Raw genomic sequence first — 12,569 nt, forward strand, 5'->3', positions numbered from 1 at the left:
GGCACGCGAAGCCCGGCACGCACCGAGGGCCCGATTCGGCTATAAGTCGCTCTAACCGCTAACCCGGTTACCGTCGATGCCTCACCTGCATGCTTACACGCATACGCTACCCCTTTCTTGCTCATACATCCAGCTATTCCCATGCTCCTCATCATTGCACCTTCTCTTACACACCTCGGTACACTCATTCCGCTCACAGACTTGGTCACACACCTGACCACCGAACACCTTTGCACGCACTCGTCGCTCGCACACCTCACCAACACACCTCTTCGCGCCCCCTCCTCGGTCACCTCCTCTGTGACAATCACAGGTGTGCTCTCACTCGCACAACCAACCACGTGCCTCACTACTAATTCCAGCGTGCATTCCCATACACGCTCTACCATTTCAGGTGTGCTTCCTTCCATTCCAGGTGTACATCCTCGCTCACCTGTCACAACCAACTCACGCTCCGTGTCACTCTCACTACTCTCACCTCCACTCTCGGTCGCGCACTCACCCTTACTCTCGACAGCGCACTCTTTCCTCATGCACCCGTCCGTTACACACCTTTCTCGCGCACACTCTTGCGCACACTCTCCCGTTACATCCTCTGTAACACTCACCACAGGCGTACACTTTCTCGTTACATCCTCTGTAACACTCACCACAGGCGTGCATTCCCCCTTACTCTTGACAGCGCACTCTTTCCCCATGCACCTGTCCGTTACACACCTTTCTCGCGCATCCTCTTGCGCACACTCTTTCGTTACTTCCTCCGTAACACTTACCACACCGCACTTCCATGTACCCCCTCGCACACGCGCTTCGACCAACTCACTCTTGACGGCACACTCACTCCTCGGAGTGCACTTTTTCCTCACACACCCCATGGTCGGACATTCCCGCACACCTCGTTTTTCGCACACCAGACCTGTCGCACACTTCACCAACGGCCTCTCACGAACACCCGGGTCCACAACAACCCCCAAGCCGACTGAAGCTCCCCTCACATCATGTACATTTCCGATTATATCGCCACTCACCTTGGAACCTCGTCTCCACCCCCCTTTGCCACCTGCAAACTCTTTATTTGGTTAGTGAGCAGCACATCATGAGTTGAGCACCGACCTTGTACATATTCCATTACTTCCTCCTTTATCTCTCTCTTAGTTTCTGTCCGTCTCTTCTTAATTTCACTCACCTCTTCTTCCACTTCCTCTAATTTTTGCTTCACCTCTTTTATTTCCCGGTGCGTCTCCTCAAGTTCGTCCTCTAAGGCTACCGTGACCGTCTCTATGTGCATCCTCACCTGCCGGTCCTTTGTCTCCATTACCTCTGTCACCTCGTCCAACCTCATTGTCAGCCCCTCACGTACCATCTGACATTGCCTCTGTGTCGCTATCAAGTCATTTTTAATTTCTTTTTGTGTCGCCTTTAACCCTCCTAGTACTGCAGTGTTCCTTTGAACCTGCTCCACTAACTCCATCTGTCCCTCCGTCAGCTGTTCCACCTCCTCCGTCAGATCTTCTATTCCCCCTTGTAACCTCGCCGTATTATTCCTCACCTCTTTCTCCATACGCTTCTCACCTCACTTTACCTCCTCGCGTAGCCCCGAAACCTCCTCACTTACACCTCGTCGTATCTCCTCTTTCATCTCCTCCCTCTCTTTTGTAGATGCCACCCTCATCTGTCCCAATTCATCCCTCTGAGCATCCAGTTTACTTTCTAACCCGATTTGCACCTCCTCTATCTGGTTCCCCATTCGTTTGATTTCCCGGGCAGATTGTTCCCCTATCTCCCGCAATTTGTCTTCCATCCTATTTTCTAACCCCATTAACCCATTTTCACCCCCTTTAACCCATTGTCTAATCCCTCAAATTTCTTGTCTAATCCCTTAAATTATTGTCTAACCCCTCAAATTTAGCTTCTAGCCGTTCCCCCATTTCTCCCATTTTTTCCCCCATTTGCCCCCCATTTCCCCCCCCCCCCCCAATTGCTCACTCTGAGCCCTCATTTGCTCACTCTGAGCATCCATCCGGTTCCCCATTTGTCCCATTCGCTCACCCTGAGCATCCATTTTTGCTTCTAGCCCCATATTTGCCATTAGTATGGCTGCATTAATCTGCGCCATGAGGTCCCGCACATCAATTCCCGCTATTTGCGCAGCGGGCGCGGCTACCCCGCGCTCGTGCGAGCTGCCACTTTGTGCGTCTGATACCACAGTGCGCGAGAGCGCCATTTTGTGCGTCTGATACTCCCCAACCGCCTCCTCATTGCTCCCCTCCATTTGATCCTGGGTTACTCCTAACCCCTCCTCTAGCTCACCCACCGGCATCCGATCGCCTTGACCAGCCATGGCGCGATTTCAAAATTCGGGTTTTCCTTTACAACAACACAAATTTCCAGCACTTTGTAATTTTGAGCGCGTTAAGCGCGCTTCGGGCCTCGTATCCCACTCCTCGACACCAATTGTTGCAGGTCGCGGACAAGATGTTATTTTGACCGAGCGGTGGTGTATTACCGCGACCTAACAGTTCCCCCGATTCTTCCCCAACTCACCCGATTCACCCCAAACTTTGGCCGTATCGCACCGCAACTGCCAATCTGGAAAACTCTAAAACGACCGAATGCAAAGAGGAAAAGGAATAAGACGAGAAGACGGACAGAAGAGTAATTGGATTTATTATTTACACATATAAGTAGGAAGCAAGCAGTCACGTTTATTTACAACACATAAGACGCAGGTGACACAGTGCAATCTTTAGCTTATACAGACTTAATTACCTACCCAGGACAGAACAAACGAAGACGACTCACACGGGGAATGATGACAGGAATTGGCTGGAAGGAGAGGAAAGTCCACTGGGTCCGGCAGCATGATCCGCACGTTGGGCAGCCGCCGGTTCCTTCGCGGCCCTGCTCCGAACTGCCGTCCAGGTCCCTAAGCGGTTGGCGAGCGTTGTTGCTGCTGCTGCCGTAGACGCTGCCGCTCGCGAGCAAGGTGACGAATAGCAGGCTTGGTGCTTCCTTGAATGATCTCTGCTTGTTGGACCTCACAACTCAGCTCTTTCTTGGACCCTCTCTCTTCTCAACGGCTTGGACTCCCTCTCGTCTGCCTGTAAAAGCTCATCTCTCAAAGCTTGTCTCAGCTTCTCTTTTGGGAGCGTCGCGCTGTGGATTTTAGCTGCGGTCACGCCTGCTCATTCCCTCCTCCTCAGCGTCTCTCTTTAAAAGCGCAGCCTCTTCTCATCTCAATGCTCAGTACTCATCTCTTTCTTCTTCAAAGCTCGACTGCTTGGGGAGCGTCGCGCTGCGGGTTATATAGGCCCCGCCCCTCAACCTTTGCGAACCTCCCCGATAGCTCTTCCTCCGCCCTCCCTAGCCAAACCCCTGGCTCATGGTTGGTCGAGTGGGGCTGGCTCACTCCTCCCCTCTATGACGAGGTGGAGACACGCCTTTCTTCTCCGACCCTGCCTCGTGGTCAATGGCGGTTATTGGAGGGGAGGTAATTGCCAATCGACGAAAAGGGGGAATGGAGTTTTTGGGAATGGGAATGAAGGGAATCTATCTCTTTCACTGGTGCAATGGAGTATTTCAATTAATGGGAGACACAGCCTTACCCTAAAACACAGAATAAGATATAACTATCGAACAGGGATATTCTATTATTGGCTGACGTGTATGCTTGTGGACTAATTATGGGACGCCCTTTTGACCTTTACACAGCTCCGGAGGCAGGAGGCGCAGAACTCAAGCAATATTCATCACCAATTTACCACAATACAACACAATCAAAAAAAATACAGTCCTCATATCCGCAACAATATATATATATATATATATATATATATATATATATATATATATATATATATATATATATATATATATATATATATATATATATATATATATATATATATATATATATTGTTGCGGATCTCAACTTCGGCCTTTCCCCTTACCAAGGGGCGGTTAGTCCCCTTGTCTTTTACTAGCTGACGCGATCCGGGGCTATGACGTTCCTTCCGGACGGCATTGAATAGGGTCGTAGGCCGAATTCCTATTACCTAATTACCAACGCCTCCCAGGAAGCAAGGAAATAACCCCGCCCGAATCACGGTTATAAGTGGAAACGCCGAGCGATAGCGAGCCGTGATCAGAGCCGTTAACAAGAACTAAACCCGAACTGAGCGGTTCCGAATCGTGCCACGCTTACCCAATGGAGGAAAACACTGATACGGTCGAATCAGGAAAGAAACAAGGAAGAACAGATTTATTTACAATTTGTACAGGAAGGAGAAGAAGAACACACAGTGCAGCTTAATACAGTCTTAACTTAGCCCAGGACACGGGCCCGTTTCACACTCAGACACACTCACATGGGGATGTAGATGGTCAGGGCGATGGTCCAGGGATGATGGCGTCCAGGCAGTTCACTCCGGTCCCCGACTCGTAACGCAAAGAGGATGGTCAGGGCGGCAGAAGCTCCCAGCGGGTCGTTGACGTGGAACGGACAATTACGGGGTTAAATGCGGGGCGAAAGGTAGGCTGGCTGGCGGTTACTTCGTGGCTCAGCCGCGTACGTTATAAATGAACCGGGCTTTATATGCGCTCCCAATACAGTTCACTGCAAAGCACCTCTCCCGCAGGAGTCCTCTCACAGAGTGCAATCCCTTGCAGTTCTTTCACAAAGCCCTCTCCCGCAAGTCCTTTATCATGCGCCAGCCCAAACATGCGAGTCCTTATACCTGCGCGAATCGTGCCAGTCCTCATACAATCAGACGTCTCCGCACAGTCCTTTTCAGCACAAGCTCCCTCTGTAAGTCCTTTTAAAGCCAACTTTCCAATGAGTCCTCTTTACAATGCGCTTTCCTCACGAATCCTCGCCAATAAGTCCTCTCAATACCTTGGCTTGGCCACTCAAGTCCAACAATGCTTGACTTCAGTCCTTTCGAGGGCTTTGTACATGCGCCACCCAACCAGAGCCTCGTAACTTCCCGCCCTTTGTCGACCCGCTTCGCGCTTTCCGCGTCCATTCGCGCCAACCGATCACAGCACGTAGCGTGTAGCGGGACCATAGCTCATAGGTGCAGCTGGCCGCGGTCCATGCAGCGGCGCCCCGAGCCCTCCCCCCCCCCCCCCCCCCCTTGCCTGTCCGTCTTCCAAAGTCATGTCAGGGAAGGGAATCATTTAATGTTGCACTAGGGACCTAACTACGTGCCTACAGGTGTGCATTGCCATAAGGGACAAAGGTTTAGCTACCAGGTGTGACACACAGGGGCACTACTCTTTAATCCCTACTCTATTTATCACACGAACATCCTGGTATGTCCACAGGTATACTCTTAACCGACAAAACGCCTACACATACAGAACTTATTACAGGTCAGATTCCTTACCGTGACAGACGAATACCTACCTACACAGATCTATATGGCTCTACATATTGCTACCCCACTGACAACACAATTCTTCAGAGAAAGACTTTCTGGTGTTTGTATGTCCTTCCAAGGAGCAGAATATGATGCCAGAAAAACTTCTGCTTGGGCCATTCAAAATTCCTACAAATGACACATTCCCAATTGTACAATAAATGGCGTCGCTTATTTTTACTTTCAATACGAATGAATATGAATGAGTGATCGTTTTAAGGCCATTTTCCCCCGCTAGAGCAGGGGTTAGCCTTGCGGGCCCCATGACAATCATGGTTCCCTGTTTGAGGCAATGTTTTTATGGCCGGATGCCCTTCCGGACGCCAACCCTTGGTCACACTCTTACGATGCGCAGGGATACAGTGTGCCTATTCTGAATCGGGGTACACACTGAATCGTAAGTCTGAATCTGAATCGATTCTGAATCGGGATCATTCATCCCAGCAAGCTGGTACTCAATTTGCCGACCTCGGAAGGATGACAGGCTGAGTCAACCCCCCTGGCATTAATTCAGTGATCGACCGGGATTCGAACCCAGGATCCTAGGATCCCAAGCCGGCACCCTAACCGCTAAGCCAAACTTTACTTTCAATACGGAAATATTTATTTATTTATCAATTCTATTCAAGATTGAGGCACTGAGAAGTGTGAGGTGACAGAGGGTAAAATGTCATGAAAGTTGGACTGTGGGGCGACATTTACACAAATAATACAAGGGAATGAAACAACAGGTAAAGAGGAGCGAAATAAACACAGTAACTTGCAAGTTAGAGGGTTTGGTTAAGTTGGGTTAATGAGGGTGGAAAGGATTACAAGTTTGGATGGATGATGGAGGATGACCTGAGATGGCAGTGCAGCACTTACTTTTGAATCCCTGGAGGGAAGTGTAGGATTGAACAACCTCATTAATATGGTTCCACAAACCGAAGAAAAGAGGAATAGAAGAGTTGAGATGTGCAGTTTGTCTGAATTTTGCGAGTTTAACCAGGAAGGATGGCTGGAAGAACGCGTGCATTCTGGATTTACTTGGGAGGGTGAGAGAGAGAGAGAGAGAGAGAGAGAGAGAGAGAGAGAGAGAGAGAGAGAGAGAGAGAGAGAGAGAGAGAAGAGAGAAGAGAGAAGAGAGAGAGATATATATGAGGGAGAGAGAGATGAGGGAGTTGTGTCAGAGGAGAGTTGGTTAAAAACAGAGGCCAGTGATTTGTCTGCGATGCGACAGCAACAGACTTTGTGCTTCGGCCTCATCATGGGACATTCCAATAATGTTGAGAACTGTAGATTCCACAAAATCCAGGAGAGTCAGATGTGATGCCATGGCGCCTGCCCGTAGGGTTCCGTGGTTGCTAGTTCCATAATTCAATTTATAAATATTATCAAACCCTGATATGATTATATAACTTTCTTTTTGGTGCAACAGATTCCACTATGATTTCCGTCGTGCAATCTCATCCCTGTGGCTCAAACAGCACAGAAGAAATTCTCATCCCTGTGTCCCACCCAGAGCCATCCAATCTAGCGGAAGGCTCGAGCTGAAGCTGAAAATGGACGGTTGTCGTGATACGGAACATCACATCTCATCCCTGGAACATGTACAGGTGAATCGCCGTTAATCCGTTCGGTATTCCATACTCCTGCCGTATTTGCAATTCTCTCACAATATTCAAAACTACGAATTGTTCCTATGATCAAAACTATGAACGCATGCTTCGCGCTTGCCCCCATTTCCCCTAAACCCGACTCACCCCTGCCCTCTCCCCCATCCTTCTTTTCTGAATGCTCAATGACAGAGACAGCAGTGAATGGCCTTTCGAGGATAAGAAAGCTCTCAAACCTCCTACACTCTTTTGTTCAAACTTTACAGAAATCTGCCAGCTTCAGTGGGTAGCAACAGAAAATTTAAAATGAATCAACTTTTGCTTGCAATGTTTACTTTGACACGCCAAACTTCCATTGTCATATTTTATTTTAGGATCCCAACACAAGTTTGGAAATTCTACCATGAGTGAGTATTCCTCGTCATTTGGTTGAGTCTAAAGATGAAATTGAGTCCACTTTAATTAGGAGGAGGACGTGGTATGGGGCAGACTCAGTGGTGATTTGACACCGGCTCTAAGCTGTAGGCTGTAAAACCACAGGCCCAGTGCCAGGCCTTGCAAACCTGACCACGGCACTGGCCGACGTGTTGGACCTGCAGGACACTCTCCGAGGCGCTGTGTTTTCATTCTCATCGCTATCGATCCAAATGCAGTGGCCGGTGGCGATGGGCTCAACTCAGCCGTAGCTAAACTACCTAATACAGTCCTTTTGCTGATCCCCTTCCACCCTCCCTTTCTGTGAGCTCACGGCTCGGGGCTCCAGCTCAAACAGCTGTCCGGCACCGAGCCTTCTGCAATGACAATCGAGGTTCGCATCCATTATTGCCCACCCCGCTCTCATTTTCTTGACACGCCTCGCTGCCTGTCGCTCGAGCGCGGGCTTGCAATGCGCACGGCTCAGCCTTTGGACGGCCCTTTCTGCTGTTTGGAGAGCTGTCTGGCAGGAGACGTCCAGGGGGCCTGGTGGGGGCGATGCTTTCACTATCTCTTTCTCCTGCTGCAACCTCTTTCCAAACCCCTTTCATCATCGCCCCATGCCCCCATCCTATGATGGCTTGAACTCTTGACTTATTGTTTCCTGAGTACAGGTATAGTTTCCATCTGGTAACCCAGGGGTTTCTGTGTTCGAGTGTGTCGGTTCTGTAAACTCCACTCCGCTAGGTAATTGGCACACTGAAAAATGCCTTTTTGCATTCAAGATGTGGCGTACCGATTAGGGTATCTAGGCAATAAGCCCCCTCTGCCCCCTCTTTCACACGTTGCATCCATTTTTCCAATGATCTCAATTTCATATCTCCCTTTATTTTTTTATCTCAGTTGATTATCTCGAATCCTTCAAGGTGAATTTGAATGCCTCCTCCTTTTGTTTCAGAAGCACCCATTTATCGCCATCTCATCAGTCATTTTACCACTTCTTGTGGCTCCTGTGACTCCACAGTGCTTTTCATTTTCTGCTTTTTTTGCAAACTGCTCAGCCTTTATCCCCTTGAGCTTGGTTTTCTGGAGACGAGGGTCCAGTTGTTCACCTCCAACCGAACATGAATGACTGGTGGAACATAATTGATCGAATGAAGATCCCTTGGGCAACCTGATCTATTGTGGATCAAAAAAATGACCGAATGAACACAAATAGATGAGACGGAGGCTCCTCCATAGGTCTCACTGGTTGAGCCTCCATTGGTCTCACTGGTTGAGCCTCCATTGGTCTCACTGGTTGAGCCTCCATTGGTCTCACTGGTTGAGCCTCCATTGGTCTCACTGGTTGAGCCTCCATTGGTCTCACTGGTTGAGCCTCCATTGGTCTCACTGGTTGAGCCTCCATTGATGTCACTGGTTGAGCCTCCATTGATGTCACTGGTTGAGCCTCCATTGATGTCACTGGTTGAGCCTCCATTGATGTCACTGGTTGAGCCTCCATTGATGTCACTGGTTGAGCCTCCATTGATGTCACTGGTTGAGCCTCCATTGATGTCACTGGTTGAGCCTTCATTGATGTCACTGGTTGAGCCTCCATTGATGTCACTGTTTTGAGCCTCCATTGATCTCACTGGTTGAGCCTCCATTGATGTCACTGTTTTGAGCCTCCATTGGTTTCACTGGTTGAGACTCCATTGGTCTCACTGGTTGAGCCTCCATTGATGTCACTGGTTGAGCCTCCATTGATGTCACTGGTTGAGCCTCCATTGATGTCATTGGTTGAGCCTCCATTGATGTCACTGGTTGAGCCTCCATTGATGTCACTGGTTGAGCCTCCATTGATGTCACTGGTTGAGCCTCCATTGATGTCACTGGTTGAGCCTCCATTGATGTCACTGGTTGAGCCTTCATTGATGTCACTGGTTGAGCCTCCATTGATGTCACTGTTTTGAGCCTCCATTGATCTCACTGGTTGAGCCTCCATTGATCTCACTGGTTGAGTCTCCATTGATCTCACTGGTTGAGCCTCCATTGAGTCTCCATTGGCTAATGAATAATGGAGGCTCTTCTCTGTCTATCTCGCTGGTTGAGCCTCCGTTTGTTAATGAATGTAATTGTTGGTGATTGGAGGCATTTCCCCTGCTCCTTGCCTCCAGTCAAGGTATCCTTTCTTTTTACCGTAACAATCTTCCGACAATGTATTTTTCTATTTTATTGAGTGTGCATTGTCCTTTGGCCAGGTTGGTATTACACTCAGTTCACGCTGCCGGGGAAACATGGGAGTGCTTTTGATATCTCCATTTGGAACCATTTCTGAGCTGCTGGCACCGCGCTTCCTCGACAACAGCACAGAAGGCCTCAAGAACTGGATTTTTTTGGCTGTCCAGATGTGGGGTGAACATCCAGAAGGAATCTGGTCATTGCAGGTATTTTCATGTGAAGTGTGTGAATTCTGATTTGGAGCCGCATTTGTACCTTTTGAAGTGATTGCACACCCCTCCTTTCCTATTCCATCTCAAGGCGTCGCATGATGTCATCGCCGGGCTCCAAAGGGGGCCCGGCAGTGACGCGTGCCGAAAGGGAGTACTCAGTTTTCACTCTCTTTGTTTGTCTGGGTAATATCTCAGACATCCTTGAGCTAAGAAGCTGAAATTTGGGCACAATAGTGAGGAAGGACTTTGGGAAAAAGTTTTTTTTTTTTTTTTTTTTTTTTGTATACAGAATCGAGCCTCGTGAAAGAGCTAACATTTATCAAACAAACAAATCAAACAGACAAGCAAACAAAGTATATAAAAAGGGGAGCGGTAGAAAAGATGGGGAGAGAAGCGGAGGGCACATAAACACAACATTTGAGAGCAGGGACATCGGGAATGTGTGGGAGGGAGAGGGCTTGGGGGGAGGCGGCGTGGGGAGAGGGGGAGGGGGGGGGGAGAAGAAAAACACAAGGACACCAAGGACTTCCAGGAAGAAGTTGGTATTTCAAAAAAGTGGATTTGGGGTGAAATTAGCGGGGGTAGAAAAGATCAAGGTTTTGGATGGGGGAAGATAAGAGATAGTGGTGAACAGCTGTTTTAAAGACCTTCAGGGAGGAGTGGGATTGAAGAGAGTGAGGGAGTTTGTTCCAGAGGCGGGAGAAAAGAGGAATGAAGGAGTGAAGGTGAGCAGAGAGTCTTGATTTTGGCAGTTTAACCATAAGAGGGTTGCAGGCAGATCTTGTGCGACCTGCAGGAATTTTTGGGGGACAGAGCCCAGAGAGAGCTGGAGGAGCAAGGCCGGAGATGAGTCAGTAGAAGACAGAAAGACCACCAACCTGCCTGCGGTGTGTAAGTGAAAGGCCGTCGGAGGTAGCTTCATCGCGGGAGATTCCAATGATTCTGAAAGCTTTGGTTTCAACAGCGTGAAGATGAGCTAGGTGTGAGGCAGGAGCACGAGCCCAGAGGGGAGAGCAGTATTCCATTGAGCTGCGGATGAAAGCCTTGTATGTGGTGAGGAGCTCAGGTGTGCCAAGGAAGGACTTCGCACGACGGAGGATGCCCAGTCGGCGACTGGCTTCGGAGGCCAGATTTGAAATGTGGTTTTCCCAGGAAAGATCATGGCAGATAGTGAGACCCAAAAGCTTGAGTGACAGAACTTCTTGGAGAGGATTATTCAGAAAGTGGATGGGAGGGTTGTCCAGTCGGTCTTTTCGGAGAGACATCGTAAGAGTGTGAGATTTGTCAGCATTGAAAGACATGTTCCACTTGTTTGCCCAGTTTGAGATTTTGTCGAGGTCTGCAGAGAGTGAGGAGGTTACAGACTGCCGATCTGAGGGATGAGGAATGGAGCGGCAGAGAGTGGAGTCATCAGCAAAGAGATAGAGAGGATTTTCAAGAGAGTCGGAGAGATCATTGATGAAGACCAGAAAAGGCACAGGACCCAGAACACTGCCTTGGGGAACTCCAGCCTGAACAGGAAGAGGAGATGAGAGAAACCCATTCAGGGCCACACGTTGACGACGACTAGAGAGGAAGTCTGCCAGCCATGCGTGGAGATTTCCATGGATACCAAAGGAGGAGAGTTTGGTGAGCAGAGCCGGGTGCCAGACCGTGTCGAAGGCACGTGATATGTCAAGAGAGACAGCTCTAATTTGCTGTTTGGCATTGAGGACCTCCATCCATTGTTGAGACAGCAGAAGCAGCATGTCCAGAGTAGAGTGACCTGGTCTGAAACCAAATTGATGATCGGAGATCAAGCCATTGGAGAAGAGGAAAGATTTCATATCCGAACGAATGATGGATTCCATGACTTTGCTGATAATTGGGAGAAGGCTGATTGGTCTGTAGTTGCTAGGATCTGTTTTTGCACATTTTTTGTGTAAAGCGGTGATGTTGGCTGATTTCCAAGCAGATGGCAGATGACCTTGAGCAAAAGAAAGGGTGAAGAGAACAGAGAGAGGGAGTGAAAGAGCGGAAGAACAGGATTTTAGGACCCGTGGGCTGATGCCGTCAGGTCCATTTGCAGAATCAAAGTCGAGGGTTGACAGAAACTTTTCCACCTTGTCAGGAGGAAAGGACACAGAGTCCAGGAGCAGCTGGGTACAACTGGGTACGGTGGGTACAGAGAGGGATGGGTTTGGGACACAAGATTTAGAGGCAAACACAGAGTTGAGGCATTCAGCTTTTTCACATGCGGAGTCAGCTGTGTAGCCATTTGAGGTAAGGGAGGGGATGGAGGGGGAACAAACACCAGAAACAGATTTGACCAGACGCCACCAGGGTTTGGAAGAGGGAGACAGATAAGAGAGTTTGGTCTTGAGAACGGAGAGATATTGTTTCCTGGCTCTCCTGAGGGTGGACACACCCTTGTTTCAGGCTTTGTGAAAGGAAATGAGATTTCCTTCCGTTGGATTTGCTTTCCAGGAGACGAAGGCAAGTTGTTTCTGGGCAACAGCCTCACCACAAGAATCCGTGTACCATGGACGGGAGGAAGGGTATGACAACTGAAGACGAGATGGGATAAATCTGTGCATGAGAGAGAGCAATTTACTTTGGAAGAATTCCCAGGATGTGTTGATGTCAGAGGCGGTAGAGATGGCAGACCAGTCCAGATGAATGATGGCTGCTTGAAGACTGTACCAGTTGGCCTGAGTGAAATGCCA

The 12,569-nt window shown here is 49.0% G+C and overlaps 1 protein-coding gene across 1 annotated transcript in view; it reads left to right on the forward strand.

Moving 5' to 3' along the window:
• The window catches only part of LOC137439825 (proprotein convertase subtilisin/kexin type 6-like), a 226,743-nt gene that overhangs the window by 119,766 nt on the left and 94,408 nt on the right, over positions 1-12,569 (forward strand). Inside the window, exons 5-6 of the mRNA XM_078768303.1 lie at positions 6,922-7,015; positions 9,673-9,858. Of these exons, the coding sequence (XP_078624429.1) occupies positions 6,922-7,015; positions 9,673-9,858 (280 nt within the window). The remainder of the gene's footprint in view (positions 1-6,921; positions 7,016-9,672; positions 9,859-12,569) is intronic.

The sequence above is a fragment of the Myxine glutinosa genome, chromosome 14 (genome assembly GCF_964187855.1).
Source record: "Myxine glutinosa chromosome 14, kmMyxGlut1.1, whole genome shotgun sequence".
Classification (NCBI taxonomy): domain Eukaryota; kingdom Metazoa; phylum Chordata; class Myxini; order Myxiniformes; family Myxinidae; genus Myxine; species Myxine glutinosa.